The 26583-nt window shown below is 39.9% G+C and overlaps 1 protein-coding gene across 1 annotated transcript in view; it reads left to right on the top strand.

The window, feature by feature from the left end:
* Positions 1–26061, top strand: part of LOC100677790 (zinc finger protein 883-like) — a 43743-nt gene extending 17682 nt beyond the window's left edge. The window contains exons 3-5 of the mRNA XM_010600855.3: positions 11373–11496; positions 12727–12853; positions 13190–26061. Of these exons, the coding sequence (XP_010599157.1) occupies positions 11373–11496; positions 12727–12853; positions 13190–14777 (1839 nt within the window). The 3' untranslated portion in view covers positions 14778–26061. The remainder of the gene's footprint in view (positions 1–11372; positions 11497–12726; positions 12854–13189) is intronic.
* Positions 26062–26583: the final 522 nt, after the last annotated feature.

Genomic DNA, 26583 nt, shown 5'->3' with positions numbered 1-26583 from the left:
TCTGCCTCCGTGCTTCCTGGCTGGCAGTGGTAGCGTGGCCGGCCAGGAAGTGCAGTATCCCTGCCGCTTGGATTTGCCCCACCCATGTTGGAGATTGGTGGACAAGGTGTACCGGAAAGCAGCTTCACGAAGTTCCCAGCAGGTTATAGCACCTGGTAACCAGCAATATATGCTTACCTAACCCCCACCCATCTCCTGCCTACCCCGGCCTCCTCTGCTTCCCACCAGCTGCAATCTCCTGGCCAGGAGGCAACTGCTTCCACCCTGCGCCGCTTAAATTCACTCCATCAACAGTGGCCAGCTCCCTGAGTGCCATTTTTCAGTTGCAGTTGTTGCTTTTTTCCATTTCCTTTGGTTTCTTCGGTGCCTCCCATCACCTCTCTCCCCTTTCTTTTCAACACCTGGCTCTCTGTGCTATCTTTGCTTCATCTTGAAAGGCTGTGATGTGCCACTCGACTGGGGAACCACTCCTGCAGTGCGCAACACCACGGTGGTAGGATCCTCGGGGCTTTATTTTGTTTTTTTGCTTTGTTTTGCTTTATTCTGCTCTATTTTTGTGTGTTTTTTTTTTTTTTTTTTTTCTTTTCATGGCTTGAGAGCCCTTTCTAGCTGGGCTGCACTGTACGGCTTAGGAGCCACTTCCCCAGTCCATGGGATCTCTGGGGGGCATTTCTTTTTTCCTCTCTCTTTCTTTTCTGTCTTTCTTCATTTCTCAGTTCTTGTCTCTCTACACTTACCTTCTTTTCCTGTATCCCGACTACCTGGCACTGTGTGACATCTGTACCCCCTCTAGCCAGGTTATACTGTGAAGCCTGGGAGTCACTCCCAGGTCTTTGCAGCCACACCGTTGGGACCCCTGGAGGCTGTTTTTCTTTCTTTTCAAATTTTTATCCAGTTTTTTTTATTTTTCCCTTTTAGTTTTTCTCCATTTCTTGGTTTCTCATCTCTCCACTCCAAAGGCAAACTCCCTTAGCACTCATTGTTTGTTTTTGGTTCCTGTCTCTCTCTCTGCTCTCTCCTCTTTCCCATACCCATATTGGCTCCACACATCACAACCTCCCGCCTCCTTCCTGCCTACCTGCACTGTGAACTGAACATCACACCCCTGAGCAGCACAAGCACAAGCACAGCCTACTAGAACCTGCCCAGCACTGATTCCCAGCCCACCCTGTTGGCCCCAGTATGTGCCACAAACAACCCATCCCAGCCTGTTCCCGTCAGCTGGACCTGCCCATTGCACAAGGAGGTGAAAAGCTCGTGACCACAGAAGAGCAAACAACACAGAATGCACAGCACACCTGCTCAGGAATAACCAAATAAAACCAAAGAGCAGGACAAAACAAAAAGATCTACAATCAATAAATGAAGAAAATAACTACTGAATGTCCTGAAGACAGCAGACAATATCAAAACATATTAAAAAGAAAAAAGGACAGCATGGCTCCAGTAGGCATCCAAAATAAAACACCAGATGACTTTCCAGTAGAAGAAAGGCATTAGAACTACCTGACAAAGAATTCAAATCTCTAATATTCAGAGCTATTCAAGAGTTGAAGCAAAAACGAGGAAAAATAGACAAATTCATGGAAAATTGTTGTCGTTAGGTATGGTCGAGTCGATTCTGACTCACAGTGACCATGTGTACCACAGACCGAAACGCTGTCCTGTCCTGCGCCATCCTTACAATTGTTATGCTTGAGCCCATTGTTACAGTCACTGCATCAATACATCTCATTGAGAGTCTTCCTCTTTTCCACTGACCCTTTACTTTACCAACCATGATGCTCTTCTCCAGGGACTGATCCCTCCTAACAATATGTCCAAAGTATATAAGATGCAGTCTCGACATCCTTGCTTCTAAGAAGCATTCTGGTTGTACTTCTCCCAAGACGGATTTATTAGTTTCTTTTGGCAGTCCAGAGAATATTCCATATTCTTCGCCTGCACCACAATTCAAAGGCATCAATTCTTCAGTCTTCCTTATTCATTGTCCAGCTTTCACATGCATGTGATGCAATTGAAAATACCATGGCTTGGGTCAGGTGCATCTTAGCCTTCAAGGTAACATCTTTGCTTTTTAACACTTCAGAGAGGTCCTTTGCAGCAGATTTGCCCACTGTAATACATCTTCTGATTTCTTGACTGCTGCTTCAATGGGTGTTAATTGTGGATCCAAGTAAAATGAAATCCTTGAAAACTTCAATCTTTCCTCCGTTTATCACGATGTGGCTTATTGGTCCAGTTGTGAGGATTTTTGTTTTCTTCATATTGAGGTGTAATCCATACTGAAGGCTGTGGTCTTTGATCTTTATTAGTAAGTGCTTCAAGACCTCTTCACTTTCAACAAGCAGGGTTGTGTCATCTGCATAACGCAGGTTGTTAATGAATCTTCCTCCAATCCTGATGCCCTGTTTTTCATATAGCCCAGCTTCTCGGATTATTTGCTCAGCATACAGATTGAGTAGTTAATGGTGAAAGAATACAACTCTGATGCACACCTTTCCTGACTTTAATCCACGCAGTATCCCCGTGTTTTGTCTGAACAACTGCCTCTTGATCTGTGTACATGTTCCTCATGAGCACAGTTAAGTGTTCTAGAGTTCCCATTCTTTGCAATGTTATCCATAATTTGTTATGATCCACACAGTCTAATGCTTTTGCATAGTCAATAAAACACAGGTAAACAGCCTTCTAGTGTTCTCTGCTTTCAGCCAGGATCCATCTGACATCAGCAATGATATCCCAGGTTCCACATCCTCTTCTGAATCCGGCCTGTTTTCCAGCAGTTCACTGTGGATATACTGCTGCAGATGCTTTTGGATGATCTTCAGCCAAATTTTGCTTGAATGCGATGATGTTGTTTGATAATTTTCGCATTCGGTTGGATCACCTTTCTTGGAAATAGGTATAGATCTTTTCCAGTTGGCTGGCCAGGCAGGTGTCTTCCAGATTTCTTGGCATAGAAGAGTGAGCACTTCAAGCCCTGAATCCGTTTACTGAAACATATCAGTTGATATTCTGTCAATTCCTGGAGCCTTGTTTTTTTGCCATTGCCTTCAGTGCAGCTTGGACTTCTTCCTTCAGTACCATCAGCTCCTGATCATCTGCCACCTCTTGAAATAGTTGAATGTCGACTAATTCTTTTTGGTGTAATGACTCTGTGTAGTCCTTCCATCTTCTTTTGATGCTTTCCGCATCGTTTAATATTTTCTGCGTAGAATCCTTCACTATTGCAACTCGAGGCTTGAATTTTTTCTTCAGTTCTTTCAGCTTGAGACACGCTGAGCATGTTCTTCCCCTGTGGTTTTCTATCTCCAAGTCTTTGCACATGTCATTATAATACTTTAATTTGTCTTCTCAAGCTGCCCTTTGAAATCTTCTGTTCAGTGTTTTTACTTCATCATTTCTTCCTTTTGATTTAGCTGCTCGAATTTCGCGAACAAGTTTCAGAGTCTCCACTGACATCCATCTTGGTCTTTTCTTTTCTTTCCTGTCTTTTCAGTGACCTCTTGCTTTCTTCATGTGTGATGCCCTTGATGTCATTCCACAACTCATCTGGTCTTCGGTCATTGGAGTTCAACGTGTCAAATCTATTCATGAGATGGTCTCTAAATTTAGATGGGATATACTCAAGGTTGTATTTTGGCTCTCGTGGATTTTCCCTGATTTTCTTCAGTTTCAGCTTGAACTTGTATATGAGTAATTGATGGTGTGTTCCACAGCCGGCCCATAGCCTTGTTTTGATTGATATTGAGCTTTTCTATCATCTCTTTCCACAGATATAGTCAATTTGATTCCTTTGTATTCCATCTGGTGAGGTCCATGTGTATAGTCACCATTTATGTTGGTGAGAACATGTATTCTCAATGAAGGAGTCATTGGTCTTGCAAAATTCTATTATTTGATCGATGGTGTTGTTTCTATAACCACGGCCATATTTTCCAACTACCGATCCTTCTTTGTTTCCAACTTTTGCATTCCAGTCACCATTAGTTATCAATGCACCCAGATTGGATGTTCGATCAATTTCAGACTGCAGAAGCTGATACAAATCTTCAATTTCTTCATCTTTGGCCTTAGCGGTTGGTGCATAAATTTGAACAATAGCTACATTAACTGGTCTTCCTTGTAGGTGTATGGATATTATCCTATCACTGATTGCCTTGTACTTCAGGGTACATCTTGAAATGTTCTTTTTGACGATGAATGCAGCACCATTCCTCTTCAAGTTGTCATTCCCAGTGTAGTAGACTATATGATTGTCAAATTCAAAATGGCCAATACCAGTCCATTTCAGCTCACTAATGCCTAGGATATCGATGTTTATGCATTCCATTTCACTTTTGACGATTTCCAGTTTTCCTATTTTCATACATTCCACATTCCAAATATTAATGGATATTTGCAGCTGTTTCTTCTCATTTTGAGTCATGCCACATCAATAAATGAAGGTCCCAGAAGCTTGACTCCGTCCACATCATTAAGGTTCACTCTACTTTGAGGAGGCAGATCTTCCCCAGTCATCTTTTGAGTGCCTTCCAACCTGGGGACTCATCTTCTGGCCCTATATCAGACAGTATTCCACTGCTGTTCATAAGGTTTTCACTGACTAATTCTGCTGCTGCATCCTTCTTCCTAGTCTGGAAGCTCAGCTGAAACCTCTCCTCCATGGGTGACTCTACTGGTATCTAAATACCAGTGTCATAGCTTCCAGCATCACACCAACATGGAAGCCCCCACAGTAGGAGAAACTGACAGACACATGGGGGTCACGGAAAATACAAAAAATGGAAGAATTCAGGAAAAGAATACAGGAATAAAATGTCAAAATAAATTCACAAGTAGAAATCATATGAAAACAACAATTAGAAATCTAAAATATAAACAAGATTTCAGAAGTGGACACTGTCATAGAAAGGCTGAGGAGCAGGTTTGAAATGATGGAAGACAGAATCATCAAAATTGAAGACATACACTTGGATCCAACTCTGAGGAAAAATAAGAAAAAGGATCAAATAAAAATTAAGACACCCTGAGAATGTGGGATACTATCAAAAGCAAAAATTTTTTTTTTTTATAACTTTTATTAAACTTCAAGTGAACATTTACAAATCCAATCAGTCTGTCACATATAAGTTTACATACATCTCACTCCCTACTCCCACTTGCTCTCCCCCTCTTGAGTCAGCCCTTTCAGTCTCTCCTTTCTTGACAATTTTGCCTGCTTCCCTCTCTCTCTATCCTCCCATCCCCCCTCCAGACAAGAGTTGCCAACACAATCTCAAGTGTCCACCTGTTATAATTAGCTCACTCTTCATCAGCATCTCTCTCCCACCCGCTGACCAGTCCCTTTCATGTCTGATGAGTTGTCTTCGGGGATGGTTCCTGTCCTGTGTCAACAGAAGGTCTGGGGAGCATGGCCGCCGGAATTCCTCTAGTCTCAGTCAGACCATTAAGTTTGGTCTTTTTATGAGGATTTGGGGTCTGCATCCCACTGATCTCCTGCTCCCTCAGGGGTCCTCTGCTGTGCTCCCTGTCAGGGCAGTCATCGATTGTGGCCGGGCACCACCTAGTTCTTCTGGTCTCAGGATGATGTAGGTCTCTGGTTCATGTGGCCCTTTCTGTCTCTTGGGCTCTTAGTTGTCGTGTGGCCTTGGTGTTCTTCATTTTCCTTTGCTCCAGGTGGGTTGAGACCAATTGCTGCATCTTAGATGGCCGCTTGTTAGCATTTAAGACCCCAGACACCACATTTCAAAGTGGGATGCAGAATGATTTCATAATAGAATTATTTTTCCAATTGACTTAGAAGTCCCCGCAAACCATGTTCCCCAGACCCCCACGCTTGCTCCGCTGACCTTTGAAGCATTCATTTTATCCCGGAAACTTCTTTGCTTTTGGTCCAGTCCAATTGAGCTGACCTTCCATGTATTGAGTGTTGTCTTTCCCTTCACCTAAAGCAGTTCTTATCTACTGATTAATCAATAAAAAACCCTCTCCCACCCTCCCTGCCTCCCCGCCTCGTAACCACAAAAGTATGTGTTCTTCTCAGGTTTACTATTTCTCAAGATCTTATAATAGTGGTCTTATACAATATTTGTCCTTTTGCCTCTGACTCATTTTGCTCAGCATAATGCCTTCAGGTTCCTCCAGGTTATGAAATGTTTCAGAGATTCGTCACTGTTCTTTATCGATGTGTAGTATTCCATTGTGTGAATATACCACAATTTATTTACCCATTCATCCATTGATGGACACCTTGGTTGCTTCCAACTTTTTGCTATTGTAAACAGAGCTGCAATAAACATGGGTGTGCATATATCTGTTTGTATGAAGGCTCTTGTATCTCTAGGGTATATTCCGAGGAGTGGGATTTCTGGGTTGTATGGTAGTTCTATTTCTAACTGTTTAAGATAATGCCAGATAGATTTCCAAAGTGGTTGTACCATTTTACATTCCCACCAGCAGTGTATGAGAGTTCCAATCTCTCCGCAGCCTCTCCAACATTTATTATTTTGTGTTTTTTGGATTAATGCCAGTCTAGTTGGTGTGAGATGGAATCTCATCGTAGTTTTAATTTGCATTTCTCTAATGGCTAATGATCGAGAGCATTTTCTCATGCATCTGTTGGCTGCCTGAATATCTTCTTTAATGAAATGTGTGTTCATATCCTTTGCCCACTTCTTGATTGGGTTGTTTGTCTTTTTGTGGTTGAGTTTTGACAGAATCATGTAGATTTTAGAGATCAGGCGCTGGTCGAAGATGTCATAGCTGAAAATTCTTTCCCAATCTGTAGGTGGTCTTTTTACTCTTTTGGAGAAGTCTTTAGATGAGCATAGGTGTTTGATTTTTAGGAGCTCCCAGTTATCGGGTTTCTCTTCATCATATTTGGTAATGCTTTGTATTCTGTTTATACCTTGTATTAGGGCTCCTAGGGTTGTCCCAATTTTTTCTTCCATGATCTTTATCGTTTTAGTCTTTATGTTTAGGTCTTTGATCCACTTGGAGTTAATTTTTGTGCATGGTGTGAGGTATGGGTCCTGTTTCATTTTTTTGCAAATGGATATCCAGTTATGCCAGCACCATTTGTTAAAAAGGCTATCTTTTCCCCAGTTAATTGACACTGGTCCTTTGTCAAATATCAGCTGCTCATACGTGGATGGATCTATGTCTGGGTTCTCAATTCTGTTCCATTGGTCTATGTGTCTGTTGTTGTACCAATACCAGGCTGTTTTGACTACTGTGGCTGTATAATAGGTTCTGAAGTCAGGTAGAGTGAGGCCTCCCACTTTCTTCTTCTTTTTCAGTAGTGCTTTGCTTATCCGGGGCTTCTTTCCCTTCCATATGAAATTGGTGATTTGTTTCTCTATCCCCTTAAAATATGACATTGGAATTTGGATCGGAAGTGCGTTAAATGTATAGATGGCTTTTGGTAGAATACACCTTTTTACTATGTTAAGTCTTCCTATCCATGAGCAGGGTATGTTTTTCCACTTAAGTATGTCCTTTTGAATTTCTTGTAGTAGAGCTTTGTAGTTTTCTTTGTATAGGTCTTTTACATCTTTGGTAAGATTTATTCCTAAGTATCTTATCTTCTTGGGGCCTACTGTGAATGGTATTGATTTGGTTATTTTCTCTTTGGTGTTCTTTTTGTTGATGTAGAGGAATCCAAGTGATTTTTGTATGTTTATCTTATAACCTGAGACTCTGCCAAACTCTTCTATTAGTTTCAGTAGTTTTCTGGAGGATTCCTTAGGGTTTTCTGTGTATATAATCATGTCATCTGCAAATAGTGATAACTTTACTTCTTCCTTGCCAATCCAAATACCTTTTATTTCTTTGTCTAGCCTAATTGCCGTGGCTAAGACTTCCAACACGATGTTGAATAAGAGTGGTGATAAAGGGCATCCTTGTCTGGTTCCTGTTCTCAAGGGAAATGCTTTCAGGTTCTCTCCATTTAGAGTGATATTGGCTGTTGGCTTTGCATAGATGCCCTTTATTATGTTGAGGAATTTTCCTTCAATTCCTATTTTGGTGAGAGTTTTTATCATGAATGGGTGTTGGACTTTGTCAAATGCCTTTTCTGCATCAATTGGTAAGATCATGTGGTTTTTGTCTTTTGTTTTATTTATGTGATGGATTACATTAATGGTTTTTCTGATATTAAACCAGCCTTGCATACCTGGTATAAATCCCACTTGATCAGGGTGAATTATTTTTTTGATGTGTTGTTGGATTCTATTGGCTAGAATTTTGTTGAGGATTTTTGCATCAATGTTCATGAGGGATATAGGTCTATAATTTTCTTTTTTTGTAATGTCTTTACCTGGTTTTGATATCAGGGAGATGGTGGCTTCATAGAATGAGTTGGGTAGTATTCCGTCATTTTCTATGCTTTGGAATACCTTTAGTAGTAGTGGTGTTAACTCTTCTCTGAAAGTTTGGTAGAACTCTGCAGTGAGGCCGTCCGGGCCAGGGCTTTTTTTTGTTGGGAGTTTTTTGATTACCGTTTCAATCTCTTTTTTTGTTATGGGTCTATTTAGTTGTTCTACTTCTGAATGTGTTAGTTTAGGTAGGTAGTGTTTTTCCAGGAATTCATCCATTTCTTCTAGGTTTTCAAATTTGTTAGAGTACAATTTTTCATAATAATCTGAAATGATTCTTTTAATTTCATTTGGTTCTGTTGTGATGTGGTCCTTCTCATTTCTTATTCGGGTTATTTGTTTCCTTTCCTGTATTAGTCAGTCTAGCCAATGGTTTATCAATTTTGTTGATTTTTTCAAAGAACCAACTTTTGGCTTTGTTAATTCTTCCAATTGTTTTTCTGTTCTCTAATTCATTTTTTTAATTCATTTAGTTCAGCTCTAACTTTTATTATTTGTTTTCTTCTGGTGCCTGATGGATTCTTTTGTTGCTCACTTTCTATTTGTTCAAGTTGTAGGGACAGTTCTCTGATTTTGGCTCTTTCTTCTTTTTGTATGTGTGCATTTATTGATATAAATTGGCCTCTGAGCACTGCTTTTGCTGTGTCCCAGAGGTTTTGATAGGAAGTATTTTCATTCTCGTTGAAAAGCAAAAAATTTTGAGTGATCGGACTTCCAAAACAGGGAGAAAATGAAAACACAGAGAGGATCATTGAAGAATTGCTGACAGAAAACTTCCCTAATATCATGAAAGATGAAAAGCTGACCATCCAAGAAGCTCAAGGAACTCCTTATATGATAGACCCCAAAAGAAAATCACCAAGGCATATCATAATCACACTTACTAAAACCAAAGACAAACAAAAAATCCTGAGAGTAGCTCGAAAAAGCAAAAAGTCACATACACAGAAGAAACACTAAGAGTAAGCTCTGATTATTCAGCAGAAACCATGCAGGCAAGAAGGCAATGGGATGACATGTATGAAATCTTGATAGAAAAAAATTGCTAACCAAGAATACTATATCTTGCAAACTCTCATTCAAATATGATTGTAAAATTAGGACATGTCCAGATACAGAAGTAAGGGAATATATAAAAACCAAACCAAACTTTCAAGAATTATTAAAGGGAGTCCTTTGGTCTAAGAACAAACAACATCAGACCACAGCCTGAATCTAGATTGTACCAGTCAGATACCAACCTAGGAAAGTAATTCTCAAGGACTATCCAAAACCAAAAGAATTACAACAGGGAACTAGAGAGATTAATATGTAAACGACAACAACATCAGAACAATAAAAAAGGAAATAAACAGTGTAGGTATAGAACTTTGTAATGGAGAGGAAGGCAAGGCTATGCCAAGTAATAATAGACTGGTTCAAACCTGGGAAGATAAGGATAAATTTCAAGGTAACAACAAAGAAAGTTAACAAACCTACTCATCAAAATAAAGGAGAAAAACATAAAATCTCAATAAAAAAAAAAAAAAGTAATGAAAAAGAAATCCACAAACAAAAGGAATTGAGCACAGGAGAGTAAGAGGAACAGAGAAAATGTCCACAAAAAACAAACAAACAAAACACTACAAAATAACAGCAATAAACTCACAGCTATCAATAATTACACTGAATGTAAAATAAATAAATTTTTTTTTAATGGTCTAAATGCACCCATAAAGAGACAGAGAGTGACAGAATGGATACAAAAACAAGATCCATCAATATACTGTCTACAAGAGATGCCTTAGAAACAAAGACATAAATGTATTAAAAATCAAACAATTGCAAAAAACATATTAAGCAAATAACTACCAAAAGAGAGCAGGAGTGGCAATACTAATCTCACCTAAAATAGACTTTAAAACAAAATCCACCGTAAAAGACAAAGAAGGGCACTATATAATGATTAAAGGGATGATCCACCATGTAGACTTACCCATAATAAACATCTACGTACCCTATGACAGGGCTCCAAACTACATAAAACAAACTCTAACGCACTGAAAAGAGAAACTGACAGTTCCACAATAACAGTAGAAGACTTCAACACAGCACTCTCAGTAAAGGACAGAACATCTGGAAAGAAACCCAGCAAAGATACAGAAGAGCTAAAGGGCACAATCAGCCAACTTGACCTCATAGGAGGCATATATAGAACACTCCACCCAACAGCTGCAAAGTACACATTCTTTTCCAGTGCACATGGAGCGTTCTCCAGAATAGACCACATCTTAGGCCACAGAGCAACCCTTAACAAAATACAAAACATTGAAATAATACAAACTATATCCTCTGATTACAATGCCATCAAAGTAGAAATTAACAACAGGAAGAGCAAGGAAAAAAAATCAATTACATGGAAACTGAATAACACCCTTCTTAAAAACCACTGGGTAATAGAAGAAATCAGAGATGGAATCAGAAAATTCCTAGAACCTAAGAATGAAAACACATACCAAAACCTTTGGGACACAGCAAAGCTAGTCCTTAGAGGTCAATTTATACCAATAGATGCACACGTCAAAAAAAGAAGGGACAAAATCAAAACTCCAGCAACACAACTTGATCAAACAGAGAACAGCAAAAGAAGCCCACAGCCACCAGAAAAAAAGAAATGATAAAGATAAAGCAGAAATAAATGTTAACCGATGTCGTAAAACAATATGTGTACTGTTCAATGAGAAACTAGTTTGTTTTGTAAACCTTAATCTAAAGTGCAATAAAAAAAAAAAATTTTTTTCAAAAAAGAAAAGAGATATTGCTAAATCTATGATAGGTAAATGTAGTCAGTGAAGGGACAATGCTGATGGCGAAAGTCTAGAGGAGAACATAGAACTCTGTGTGACCTCCCTATGAATTTTCAGTTCTTCAGGACTGCCAGCCTTACCCATCTTTTTGCACACATTGGGGAAAATGGTACCTTGCTGATCCAGAGTATATTTGACGTTTTAGGACTCGGTAGTCTTTGAGGATGTAGCTGTGGAATTTACCCAGGAAGAGTGGGCTTTGCTGGATTTTTCTCAGAGAAAACTCTACACAGATGTGATGACGGATACCTTGAGGAACCTGGACTCAGGTAAGGGTGCCTTCGTTTTTCTTATTTACTTATTTAGCAAATAAATATATTGTACTTACTTTACTTACTGACCTTCTAGGATTTGAGTTGAGGAATTGGAATACTTTGACAAACATGTCAGGCGTTTTCACTGCCCTTATGGTGCTTAGACTCTAGTACTTCCACCATGAAAGTAAAAATCTATTAATTAAATTGATTATCATGTTGTTAAAAGCCTCAAGGCTCTTTATGTGTTCTAAGTGTGAGCATTGACTTCAGGGGTCACTTTCTGGCAAAGAGAGATTTGTGGTTTGGGACCTTGTTAGTGTTTATTACATATTTAATGTGAATATTTTGCAAAAAATATACTCACACCTGTCTGTAGAGACCATGGAGCAAAGTATTGGTTCAGCATCAGGGAAACGTGCTTGTCTATCATCCCTTATGATCTGTCTTTCCCCATGAGCACCATGTCAACCACACTAATTTTTCTCTCTGAGAAGCAAGGGAAAGATCTTAGAAGAGTGGAGATAGGACTTACCCAGAGCTGTATTGTCAGGGAGCACCAGGAAGGCAAGAATCCTTTGAAGGATCAGTCTTGTTGGGATGAAATTAAATTTAAATAAATCAGTTGGCAATAATCTCTTTTGCTTTGAAGAGGTGATACTTACATATATACCTGAGCTGACTTTTTGAGTTTTCATCAGTCCTCTCATGCCTTCTTTGTGGGAAAATACCTCCCCCATTTCCTCTTAATATCACCTTTATGCACATGCATTGTTTGCAGTACCTTTTTATTTTGCTTTCCTGATTACACTCTACTTATGTCACTACCACTCTTAATTGTCTTGGAGTTATTTCTTAGTAAATTTCTTACCCATTTGGCCATTGCCGTTACCAAAGTTCTTTTGACATGTTATCAGGAGGGACCAGTCCTTGGAGAAGGAAATCGTGCTTGGTAAAGTAGAGGAAAGACCTTCAAAGAGATGGATTGGCACAGTGGCTATAACAATGGTCTCAAGCATAACCATGATTATGAGGATGGCACAGGGCCAGGCATTATTTCCTTCTCTTGTACATAGGGTCACTATGAGTCCGAACTAACTTGACAGTACCTAACAACACAACAACATGTCCTGTAACAACCAGATGTTTCCAGTCAGTCTTTCTTCACATGTGCCTTTTTACTCATAAAATTTCCTTACTGTATTGTTTTATCTTGTGAAACTCCACTTAAAATTATTGTTTCAGTTTTTCAACAGGATAATAATGGACAAATGTTGTCCATGGAGAATGACTCCTGGTATTTCATGTTAGGAGAAATCTGTGAATTCCATGGCATTGAACAGCAACACAACAACCAGGGAAAGCACATGAGGTGAGTATTATTCACATGACAATGAACAGTGCCTCAGGAGAGTCTTAGGGTGTCATGACATTTCTATGTGTGTGTGTAAAAGTAGCTCTAAAATGGTGTGTTCATATCATTTTCACATAAATGTGCATCAGGTATTGAGTATGTGAAACATATTTCACTTGTAACTAATTATCAGAAAGTTCCATTATTTAGAAACACTGTGACTGTTATGGTAGTACCCTTTGTGAGATGATTCAACCTATGCAACATGAGTCAACTCAGTGCAGAAAACACACATCCACTGTGCATGGTAATTGTGAAATTTAATTCTGACAACATGCTTACTGTTTGTAACAGAAAATATCCAGTAGAGAGCCTGTGTGGAAGCAAAGATGGTAAAGTAAATAAAGATGAAGAAGGTAATCACTGTAGAAGAACTTTGAACTGGATTGGAAATCTTACTGGGCTCAAAAGAGCTGCTAGGGTAAATCCTTTTGAATGGCTTGAGTGTGGAAGAGCTTTTGTGGATCATTCATCATTCAAGAGTCACATCAAATCTCACACTGGAAACAAGCCTTATCGTTGTAAGGAATATGGAGAAGGCTGCACTTGTCCTTCTTACCAAAAACCGCGTGTGAGAGAGAAACTTTGTAAATGTAAGGATTATGAGAAATCTTGTAGTTGTTCCTTATCCCTCACTAAATACATAAGAACTCACAGTGTGGAGAGGCCTTATGAATGTAAGAAGTGTGGGAAAGCCTTTAGTTATCCTTCAAATCTCACCAGACATATAAGAAGCCATAGTGAAGAGAGGCCTTATGAATGTAAGGAATGTGGGAAAGCCTTCCGTTGTTCCTCATCTCTCAATGTACATCTAAAATCTCACAGTGGAGAGAGGCCTTATGAATGTAAGGAATGTGGAAAAGCTTTTTGTCGGCCCTCAGACCTCACTAGACACATAAGAACTCACAGTGGAGAGAAGCCTTATGAATGTAAGGAATGTGGGAAAGCCTTTACTTTTTCCTCCTCTCTTACTATACATATGAGATCTCACAGTGGAGAGAGGCCTTATGAATGTAAGATATGTGGAAAAGCCTTTAGTCGGTCTTCACACCTCACTACCCATATAGTAACACACAGTGAAGAGAGGCCTTATGAATGTAAAGAATGTAGGAAAGCCTTTAAGCAATTTGCACAACTCACTAGACATGTTAGAGTTCACAGTGGAGAGAAGCCTTACAAATGTAAGGAATGTGGGAAAGCCTTTAGTGAGTTTTCACACCTCACTAGGCATGTAAGAATTCACAGTGGAGAGAAGCCTTATGAATGTAAAGAATGTGGGAAAGCCTTTAGTCGGTCCTCATACCTCACTGCCCATATAATAACGCACAGTGAAGAGAGGCCTTATGAATGTAAAGAATGTGGGAAAACATTTAAGCAGTTTTCACGACTCACTAGACATGTAAGAGTTCACAGTGGAGAGAAGCCTTATAAATGTAAGGAATGTGGAAAAGCCTTCAGTGAGTTTTCACAACTCACTAGACATGTAACAGTTCACAGTGGTTACAGGCCTTATAAATGTAAGGAATGTGGAAAATCTTTTAGTCGGTTTTCATACCTCACTGGTCATATAAGAGTTCACAGTGGATACAAGCCTTATAAATGTAAAGAATGTGGGAAAGCCTTTAATCAGTCCTCACACCTCACTACCCATATGAGATCACACAGTGGAGAGAGGCCTTATAAATGTAAGGAATGTGGGAAAGCCTTTTTTCAGTCCTCACACCTCACTGAACATGTAAGAACTCATAGTGGAGAGAAGCCTTACGAATGTAAGGAGTGTGAGAAAGCCTTTAGTTGTTTCTCATCCTTTCGTAAACATGTTAGAACTTATCATGGACATAGGCCTTCTGATAGTATGAAATGTGGGAAAGCCTTTAGTTAGTTCTCACATCTCAATGATCATATCTCAGTGGAGAGAGCCTGTGGTTGCACTGAATTGCTTTCATATGGCATAGGGTCGCTATGAGGCCAAAATCGACTCAGCAGCACTGGGTTTGGTTTTTTGGTTTTGGCCCTCCTTAGCCATGGTCTTATAACTCCCACAAAATGATTGAGTGGGAGTTTGTGTATTCACCAGCAGATGGACATTTGAATTGTTCCTGTTTTTATGAATAAAACAGTTATAAAACTTTAAGCATACTTTTTTTTTGTAGTGTGTGTGTGTACATAAGGTTTCATTTTTCTCGTCTATATCCTTACAAGTGGGTTTGTTGTGTCATATGCTAGGTTTATGTCTACCTTTATTAGAAACTGCCCATCTTTTTGCCCCCATATTCCCTCTTTCTTATGCAAATAAGGTACTTAGAACCCTCATAGGGGACTGGTCAGTTTTGCCATCCCACTAGATTCATAAAAGAACCAGTCTCATAGATAGGTAGAGGGACCTCACTACCATCAAGAAGACAGGTCAGGAGTGGAGAGCATCCTCTGGTCCTGGGGTCCCTGCACAGAGAACCTCCTAGACCCAAGAGACAGAAAGAGCTTAACGTTGTAGGAGTAGTGGTGTGAGATGGTGAGAAGCAGCAGCAGCAGAACTAGGAGACTGACTCAAAATTGCATGGTTGGCTTCCCAGCCCACGGAGCGAGTGAGCCATAGTGGGCTTGCTGACCCACAGAGACAGTGGAGCACCTTCAGACAGAAGGCCTTGTGGCAGAGTGGGGTGCCTCCAGGTATTTGTTGGCAGCACTAGGCTTACCATCCCATGTCTCCAGGGAGCTAAGCACTTTCGATCAGGAGGCCTCCTGATGGAGTGGGGTTCCTCTGGGTACTGATGAGAATAGCTAAAGAGCTGTAACACTTGCCCAAGCAGGGCAAAGGCTGGTGGCAGAGGCCAGACCTGAGCAGGGCCCAGCAGCAGCAAGGTCCAGGTCAGGGCCCAGTGGCAAAGGCCAAGAAGAAGGTATCCTGACTGAAGAACTGTATCCTGAGGTGTTCCTGTTACTTCCATGTTGATCCTGATCCCAAACGGCAACCTATTACTTCTCTAGTAAACTCCATCAGTCGTATCGTCTGTGAGTTCTGCATGGCCACTGCAATGAATTATCAAGCCCAGCAGAGAAGTAGAGAGTGCTGTGGGTGGGATGGCTGGTGTCAGAACTGGGAGGTTGGAGATTGGAGGTATGTTTGACCTCCACTTTATAAGAATTAGCTTTGGGCTTTGGGCTGATGGTGATGGTGATTCTCTCTCCTCCCCCTGAAGTTAGAAGATGACTTCTAATGCCATGCCATTTTTACAGAAGCCTTATGAACCATAAGGAATGTCAGAAAGCCTTTAGTTGGTCCTTATCCGTCACAAACCATAGAAGAGTTTACAGTGTAGAGATGCCATGTGAGTGTAAGGAATTTCGGAAAGCCTTAGTCCTCATACCTCACTAACCATAGACGACTTCACAATGGAGAGAGGCCTTATGTATGTAAGGAATGAGGGAAATTTCAGTTCTCTCTCAACCTTTTGAAGTCATGTGAGGAGGTACACTGGAAAGAAACAAAATATGTGTAAGTAATGGAAAAACCAAACCAAACCCATTGCCGTCGAGTCGATTCTGACTCATAGCAACCCTGTAGGACAGGGTAGAACTGCCCCATACAGTTTCCAAGGAAAGCTTGGTGGATTTGAACTGCTGACCCTTTGATTAGCAGCCATAGCACTTAACCACTACACCACCAAGTTTTCCAGTAATGTTGGAAGGCTTCTGGTAATCCCTCATCTTTTAAAAAGACGTGAAAGAAAACACCTGGCAGAGAAATCATAGTAGCGTAAGGAATGTGATATGGGAAAGTTTGCTTCTCCCCCCTGTGCCTTCCAAGATGTGAAGTTCATGCATGTAGGAAAGCCTTCACTAATTACCTCTATTAAATATGTGAGACTTCATACTTCCGAAAAGTCATGTGTATGTAAGGAATATAGAAACATCTTGGAATTCTTAGAAAATATGTGAGATATCACACTGTGGATTTATCCTATGAATAAAATACGAGAGACTCCTTAAGTGTCCCTTCTCACTTAGAACTGCTCTGAGACCTCACATTCAGAGAGACCGCACATGCAGAGATTCTGTGATTGTAAGCCAGTTTACCTCTCAGTTGTAGCACATGACTTTGAATAAATATCGAAATGTTATTTTGGTTCTTTTGTATATAAATTGTATTTATTACACATTTGTATCTTGAAGTTTATTTTCTTTTTATCATCTGTATTTTGAAAGTTATACTTTTTCACATAATGCAGTTTGCTCTCATGGTAGAAAGTTTGATTTTAATGGGAAATTATAAGGAAAAATAAAAAATCACTTGGTATTTCCCCACTCTTGTTGTTTTGTCTGTTTCCTTTTACCCTTCCTTGTATTGGACAGCAGTTTTTTTTATTGTTGTTTTTTTACCAAATCTCAATTATATTGTATGTATAGTGCTGTGCTGAACATTTTTTGCATTGCTTCTGTCATTTATCCTTCACAACTATTATGGTCCTTGGTATACGGATGAAGAAACTGCACGGCATCTCACAAAAATGTGCCTTGCAAGTGGTGCTATGAGAAGCAGGGCTTGCCTGGAAGGTTCTTCTTGGGCGTTCATACGGACCCATAGTTTGATCTAGCAGCAGTGAAGCTTCTGTCCAGCACAGGCTCAGAACCTATATTTAGAGAGAGTCCTGCTTTTGGTAATTCTGTGATTCGTGGAGAGTTTGCCAGTCCAGAAGCTGAGGCTGCAGTTACTGGGCTGGACTGAACTGGCAACTGCTGCTCCACCTGGGGTGCATACCTACTGTGGGGCCTGGTGGTTTTTTCAGAGCCACTGCCTGATGCTGAACTGGGAGCTTCCTCCATGGTGCCTTATATAAGGGGCCTGAGAAATGCTGGCCCTAGGTAACATACATTTATATTAAGCCTCCCATTGGTCCAGCAATTCCCCTTTCAGAATCATCCTGTGGAAATTGCTGGGAACCATAATGGCATCCACTGATCCTGCTCATTGCCATCGAGTCGATTCTCACTCGTAGTGACACTATAGGACAGAGTAGAACTGCCCCATAGGGTTTCCAAGGCTGTAAATATGGAAAGAAGACTGCCACATCTTTCTCCCATGGAGCGGCTGGTGGGTTTGCATTGCTGACCTTTTGGTTAGCAGCCGAGTGCTCATCCACTGCACCACCAGGGCTCCTTTCGTTGAGCCTAGTGACAGTGGAAATACTGAAAGTCTGGAAACAGTGTCAGTGTACAACAGGAAGGGAGTTTCCAATGAATGCCTGGCTGCATGTCACAGTGTCGTACCGTCAGTAAATGAATTTCTGGACAAAAATTTACCTTCAGTAGGAAAGGCAATCTTAGCTTACCATCGTTTGAAAGGCAGGGTATAAAATAGCATATACATGATGATGGCAGATTTATAAAACACATATGCAGACAGACCACCCTGTAGCGAAGCCTAGAATATTAATGGATTCTCTCACAAAGGCAAGACTGATTTCTGAAGTTACTTCACTTCTCCCTAATTTGCAGTTTTTCTTTAATCAATGTTCATTCATCATATAATTTTTTTAATTGGAAAATAGTAATTCACTTGTGCAATGTACAGCACTAAGAGTTTTGATAATGAAGTCATAACCAGTACCACAATGACTGTACAGGAGAGTTATCTTCCCTCTAAAAACATTCCTTTTTAGTTAAGCCTTCCCCTGGCAACTGTCCCAATACAAGTGATTCGCTGTGTAGCTTTTAGATTCTAGCTCGTGTTATTTAGCATAATGAATTTGAGATTCATTTATGTTGATAAATGGATCAGGTGTGTTTCTTTTTATTTCTTTGTAATACTCCAGTGTATACACATATTTCAGTTTGTGTATTCACCAGTGGAAGGACGATTGGGTTTTTTCCTGTTTTTAAGAATAAAACAGCTATAAAACTCATGCATAGGTTGTTTTATGTGTGTGTGTGAACATAGTGTTTCATTTTTCTCATGTATATCCTCATCAGTGGGATTGTTATGTCATATGGTAGATTTATATATATCTTTATTAGAAACTGCTAATCGTTTTTCCCCACCTTTCTTCTTTTTTATAGTATTTTATTGTAGTGAAAATGTATAGAGCAAAACATACTCCCATTCAACAAATTCTACATGTATAGTTCAGTGACATTGCTTACTTTACTTCATGTTGTGTCACTGCTCTGTCTCTACCCAAATTGTTTCACCACCATTAACATTGGCTTACTGCCCCCTGAATTTCTTGTCTGTGCTTTAGAGTTACTATTTTCAATTTGATCTCATAGACAATTCTTTAAACGAGTGCAATGTTCAAGTCAAACATTCTTTACAAATTGAGCTGAACTGTTGTTTGGTTTAAAAATGACTTCAGGAGATGTTTTGGTTAAAAGTTTAAAGATTATTTCAAGGCCATAGATTTGGGGATTACTCCAGTCTCAATTAGTTGGTCTTGCAAAATTCTATCATGCTATCTTTGGCATTGTTTCTATGACCATTGTTTCCAGCTACCGATCCTTCTTTGTTTCCAACTTTTGCATTCCAATCACCAGCAGCTATCAATTCATCTTGATTGCTTGTCTGATCAATTTCAGACTGCAGAAGTTAGTAAAAATCTTCAGTTTCTTCATCTTTGGCATTAGTGTTTGGTGAGTAAATTTGAATGGTAGTCATGTTAACACGTCTTCCTTGTAGGCATATTGATATTATCCTATCACTGACAGTGTTGTACTTCATGATAGACCTTGAAAAGTATTCTTTTTGACTGTGAATGCAACGCCATTCATCCTGGATGTCACTAGGTGGAAAACACAGGAATCGAATCGACTACATCTGTGGAAAGAGATGCTGGAGGATTTCAACATCATCAGAACAAGGCCCTGGGCTGTCTGTGGAATAGACCTTCAGTTGCTCATATGCAAGTTAGAGTTGAAGCTGAAGAAAACTGAAACAAGTCTGTGAGAGACAGAATACAAACTTGACAAGTCTGCGAGAGACAGAATACAAAATATCCCACCTGAATTCAGAGATCATCTCAAAAACAGATTTGACACCCTGAGCGCTAATAACCAACAATCAGTCGAGGTGTGGGACATCAAGGACATGAAGAAAGCAACAGGTCATTAAAAAGACAAGAAAGAAGAAAACATTAAAATGGATGTCTGAAGAGAATCTGAAACTTGCTCTTGAACATAGAATAGCTAAAATGAATGGAAGAAATGATGAATTAAAAGAGCTGAACAAAAGATTTCAAAGGGCAGCTTGAGAAGACAAAGTGAAGTATTATAATGAGATGTGCAAAGACTTAGAGTTTGAAAACCAAAAGAGAAGAATACACGGCATTTCTCAAGCTAAAAGAACTGAAGAAAAAAATTCAAGCCTTGAGTTGCAACAGTGAAGGATTCCATGGACAAAATACTGAACAACACAGGAAGCATCAGAAGAAGATGGAAGAAATAAATATGGTGAAAGTAGACAAACCTGACACATATCTTTCCTGATTTTAAACCATGCAGTACCCTCTTGTCTATTCGAATGACTGCCTCTTGGTCCATGTACGAAGTTGATCAAGATAAGGATTGACCAGGGGGCCAGAGTCTTCTGATCCAGCCCCAGCAGGGAGACCTGAGGCCATAGCAAATTTGTAGCTGAAATGGCTCGGAGTTGAAGAAGAGATCTTTTTGAAGTTCCTGAACACAATCCAAGGCACTATAATTCCAAGACCTGTCAAAATCTTGAAGGAGCCTAAGGTTAGACTGACGGGATATGGGGATGCAGTGGTTGATGGGACTAAGGAGAAAGTTTGGATGAGAATTTGAAGATTTAAACAGATCTTGTATGAAGTAGTTGCATCTTCATTACCTGAATGTATTATTGGTACGGGTATTATGTCTAATTGGGGATCACTCCCTCTTCCTGGTATTATAAAACTGAAGGTGTGTAAGTCTGCCCTTAGGGCAATATTGATTGGACACATTAAATGGGAACAACTAGAATTGCCCAAACCCACAGACATTGCTAATTTGAAACAGTATAGGATACTTTCTGGATAAAGGAAATTATTGCTTTGATTAAAGACATGCTAAAGGCTGGAATGTGAGTGCCGACAAATTCTCTGTATAACAGCCCTGTGTGGCCCATGAACTTGTCTGTCAGTTTGTCCAACTGTGGAGGCTTGTGTATTGATGTGATGTTGGAAGCTATGTCACCAGTGTTCAAATACCCAGCAGGGTCACCCATGGTGGACAGGTTTCAGCTGAACTTCCAGACTAAGACAGGCTAGGAAGAACGACCTGGCAGTCCACTTCTGAAAAAAACTAGCCAGTGAAAACCTTATGAACAGCAGCAGAACATTGTCTGATATAGTACCAGAAGATGAGCCTCTCAGGTTGGAAGGCACTCAGAAGACAACTGGGGAGGAGCTAGCTGCCTACTCAAACTCGAGTCCACCTTAATGACGTGGATGGAGTCAGGCTGTCGGGACCTTCATTTGCTAGTGTGGCATGACTCAAAATAAGAAGAAACGGCTGCAATCATCCATTAATAACTGGAACATGGAATGTATGAAGCATGAATCTAGGGAAACTGGAAATCGTCAAAAGTGAAATAGAGCACATAAACATCAATATCCTTTGTATTATTGAGCTGAAATGGACTGGTATTGGTTGCTCTGAATTGGACAATCATATGGTCTACTAATATTAAATGACACAGGAACCATTAAAAGAACATGAAAGGAATACACAGAGTCACTGTACCAAAAAGAATTGGTAGCATGTGATCAGGAACCAATGGTACTGAAGGAAGAAATCCAAGATGCACTGAGGCTTTGGCATTGGCAAAAAACAAGGCTCTAGGAATTGATGGAATACCAACTGTAACGGATTGAATTGTGTCCCCCCCCCCCCGCAAAAATATATGTGAAGTTGGTTAGGCCATGTGTAGTTGTCTTCCATTTTGTGATTTTCCTATGTGTTATAAATCATAATCTCTGCCCGTCGTTAAAGAGGGTTAGGGTGGGATGTAACACCCTTGCTCAGACCATATCCCTGATCCAATGTAAAGGGAGTTTCCATGGGGTGCGGCCTGCACCACCTTTTACCTTACAAGAGATAAAAGGAAAGGGAAGCAAGCGGACATACCACCAAGAAAGCAGCACTAGGAGCAGAGCGTGTCCTTTGGGCCTGGGGTCCCTACGCCTGAGAAGCTCCTAAACCAGGGGGAGATTGAGGACAAGGACCTTCCTCCAGGGCCGACAGAGAGAAAGTTTTCCCCTGGAGCCGATGCCCTGAATTTGGACTTGTAACCTACTACAAAAAAAGAAAAAAATCAGTGTTAGACTAGACTATGAGAAAATAAATTTCTCTTTGTTAAAGCCATCCACTTGTGGTATTTCTGTTATAGCAGTATTAGATGACTAAAACCAAATGAGAGGTTTCATCAAACAGATGCAGCACTGGAAGTGCTCACTCGTCTATGCCAAAAAATTTGGAAGACAGCTACCTGGCCAACCAACTGGAAGAGATCCCTATTTATGCCTATTCTCGAGAAAGGTGATCCGACTGAATGTGGAAATTATCAAACAGTATTATTAATATCACATGTAAGTAAAATTTTGCTGAAGATCATTCAGAAGTGGCCACAGCAGTATATCAACAGGGAACTGCCAGAAATTCAAGCCGGACTCAGAATAAGACATGGAATAAGAGATATCATAGCTGATGTCAGGTGGATGCTGAAAGCAGAGAATACCAGAAAGATGTTTACCTGTGTTTTATTGACTATTCAAAGGCATTCAACTGTGTGGGTCATAACAAATTATGGATAACATTGCAAAGAATGGGAATTCCAGAACACTTAATTGTGCTTATGAGGAACCTGTACATAGATCAAGAGGCAGATATTTGAATAGATCAAGGGGCTACTGAGTAGTTTAAAGTCAGGAAAGGTGTGCATCAGGGTTGTATCCTTTCACCATAGCTATTCAGTCTGTATGCTGAGCAAATAATCTGAGAGGCTGGACTATATGAGGGAGAATCAGGCATCAGGATTGGAGCAAGACTCATTAACAACCTGCAATATGCAGGTGACAAAACCTGTTTGCTGAAAGTGAAGAGGACTTGAAGAAATTACTGATGAAGATTAAAGACCACAGCCTTCAGTATGGATTATACCTCAACATAAAGAAAACAAAAATCCTCATACCTGGACCAATAAACAATATCATGATAAATGGAGAAAAGATTGAAGTTGTCAAGGATTTCATTTTACTTGGATCCATAACAACACCCGTGGAAGCAGCAGTCAAGAAATCAAAAGACATTGCATTGGGCAAATCTGCAAAAGACCTATTTAAAGTGTTGAAAAGCAAAGATGTCACCTTGAAGACTAAGGTGCGCCTGACCTAAGCCATGGTGTTTTCAATCGCCTTATATGCATGTGAAAGCTGGACAATGAATAAGGAAGACCGAAGGATAATTGATGCCTTTGAATTATGGCGTTGGTGAAGAATATTGAATATTCTGTGAACTGCCAAAAGAACAAACAAGTCTGTCTTGGAGAAATATAACCAGAATGTTCCTTAGAGGCAAGGATGGAGAGACTACATCTCACATACTTTGGATATATTATTAGAAGGGATCAGACCCTCCTAATAAGGACATCATACTTGGTAAAGTAGAGGGCCAGAGAAAAAGAGGAAGACCCTCAATGAGATGAATTGACACAGTGGCTGCAACAATGGGCTCAAGCATAGCAATAATGGTGAGGATGCCGCAAGATTGGGCAGTGTTTCGTTGTACTTGGGGTCACTGTGGGTCAGAACCAAATTGACAGCACCTAATAACAGCATGGTCTAGTATGTCAAGAATGACAAATTGAAGAGGAATTGTGTTGCCAACTCATGGTGACCCTAGGTACAACAGAATGAAACACTGCCCAGTCCTGTGCAATCCCCACAGTCATTGCTGTGTTTGAGCTCATTGTTGCAGCCACTGTGTCAATCCATCTCGTTGAGTCTTCTCTTTTTCGCTGACCCTCTACTTTACATAACATGATGTCCTTCTCCAGAAACTGGTCCTTCCTGGTAACATGTCCAAAGTACATGAGATGAAAGCTTACCATCCTTGCTTCTAAGGAGCATTTTGGCTGTACTTTTTCCAAGGCAGATTCTTTCTAATACACCATGCATAAAATTCTTACTAAAAGTCTTATTTGACCTGATTTTGGCTAAGTTCTGCCCTTTTCAGGAGCTCAGAGAGGTAAAATAAAACATGCTCCCTTTGTATGCAACTCATATTAAAAAGTCCCCCCCCCCCACACACACACCCACATACCTTATTGTATATACACAAGGGCTACAGGATTAAATTTTTTTAAAGCCTCTTCACAATTTTGCAAATTACGTTTTACCCAGAGTTAGCCAAGCTGTGAGGTTTGACAGCACAATTCTCTCCACTGCCTGTGTTCCCAAGAATTCTGACACCAATTGAAATGATTTTATGGTCCAACTACAAAGACGGCACAATCCCCAAGAGTGCCCTCACTTCTGACACCAACTGCAAATTTGGGGGATTGTGGAATTCTCTCACAGGTTTCATAATTTGCTATAAGAACTCAGAGAACTCACTGAAAGGTATTATACCCATGGTTACGGTTTATTACAGAGAAAGAATACAGATCAAAATTAACCAAAGGAAGAGACCCATAGGGTAGAGTCTGGGAGGGTTTCAAATGACCAGCTTTCATTGTCCTTGGTCTACATTACTCTCTCTGGACTGATGGCATATTTCATATTGCTTACCAGGGAAGCTCACTTGAGTTTTAATGTCTAAAGCTTTTTATTGGGACTTCTTTACATAGGCATGATAGATTGATTGACCACCCATGTGGATGAACTCCTCCAGTCTCCTCCCTCTCCTGAGATCAGACTGATATCAGGGGACACACCATGATGAGCCTTAAACAGTGCCAGAAATTAAAGTTCAAAAAATGATGAGGACATGTTAAAAAAAAAAAAAAATACAGGAACCTACCTAAGTGAGCTGCTAGTAAGCAAATTTGGGACAAATTGAGCAAGAAAATAAAGAGTAATACCTATTAGCCTATACTGACAAAAACAATTTAATTCCTCACAGTGGAATTCCGAATGATAAATACAGAAAGAATGATTGGAACAGAAAATCACCATTTGGTAAACACTGCAGTAATAATTATTGTACATAATAATTAATAATAGATACCAAAATTAGTAGGCAAAAGTACAATGAAAAACAGAATATTTGCACAGTTTCAAAGTATCTCCCTATAGGAAACTTATTAATTACAAAGAGAAAAATAGTTACTTTACAGTGGGGAAGACTGAAAGGAAACATGTTAAAAACGAAAGCAAAACAAAACAAAAAACCTACAACTGAAATACAGTATCAGTGTATTTTCTTGCATGCAAATTAATATTAATAAAAAAGTTGAAAAATAAAACCGCACATGCTCAAGGCTCTTTAGCACAACCTTATTTGCGACAGCCAAAGATAGTAAGAAAGTAAAATTTAGCTTGTACTGAGAAAAGTAAAAACCTGCCCAGCCACTCACAAAAGTAGGGTAACGAACACTGACAAAGACACCCACACAGTTACGGTACCCGTTGCCGTCGAGTCGATTCCGACTCATAGTGACCTTAAAGGACAGAGTAGAATTGCCCCATAGAGTTTCGAAGGAGCGCCTGGTGGATTTGAACAGCTGACCTTTTGGTTAGCAGCCTTAGCACTTAACCACTACACCACCAGGAAATGTTATTCTCTGAAAGACACAGAGTACGTCTAATGATTACTTCTTTGAATTACTATTGCTTTCTTATTCGTTGAGAAGTTTCGTTCTCTATTAAGAGACTTTGAGAAATTTGCTGTTTGAAATTATATCAGGAAGAATGAAACATCCCAGTTTTGACATAGTCTCAATTTACAACACAGCTGCTGAGCTTCAAATAAAGGGTTTCTGGACACAACATTCCACAGCTTTCTTAATAGTATTATTTCCAAGTAAACAGGACCTTGGGTCATTTGCAATCCAGACCTGATGTCCACCCCTTTACAGTTCCATTTTGATTTAACGCTATCAAAATACTGCTGTTTAAAATTCACACAAGCTCTACCCTTCTTTAGAATCTAATAACTCTCCCTTCTGTTTTCATTGAGATACCCGCTGTTATTCAGTCTCTCTCACTGCAACAAGATTAAAAAGAAAAAAAAAAAAAAAAACTTTGTCAAACTATAGGGTTTTTTTTCTTTTTTGGTGACAGTGGCTCCTTCCCACTTTTTTTTTTTTTTTTATTGTGCTTTAAGTGGAAATTTACAAATCAAGTCAGCCTCTCATACAAAAATTTATATACACCTTCCTATATTTTTTTTTTATACTAGTTCTCCTCCCCTAATGAGACAGCACAATCCTCTCCACTGCCTATTTTCATGTCCCTTCAGCCAGCTTCTGACCCGCTCTGCCCTCTCACCTCCCCTTCAGACAGGAGCTACCCACACAATTTCATGTGTCTACTTGATCCAAGAAGCTCACTCCTCACCAGTATCATTTTCTATCCCATAGTCCAGTCCAATCCCTGTCTGAAGAGTTGGCTTTGGGAATGGTTTCTGTCTTGTGCTAAGAGAAGTCTGGGGACCATGACCTCCGGAGTCCTTCTAGTCTCAGTCAGACCATTAAG

This window comes from Loxodonta africana, chromosome 3 (assembly GCF_030014295.1).
Source record: "Loxodonta africana isolate mLoxAfr1 chromosome 3, mLoxAfr1.hap2, whole genome shotgun sequence".
Taxonomy (NCBI): domain Eukaryota; kingdom Metazoa; phylum Chordata; class Mammalia; order Proboscidea; family Elephantidae; genus Loxodonta; species Loxodonta africana.
This window is presented reverse-complemented; position numbering and strand designations above follow the sequence as displayed.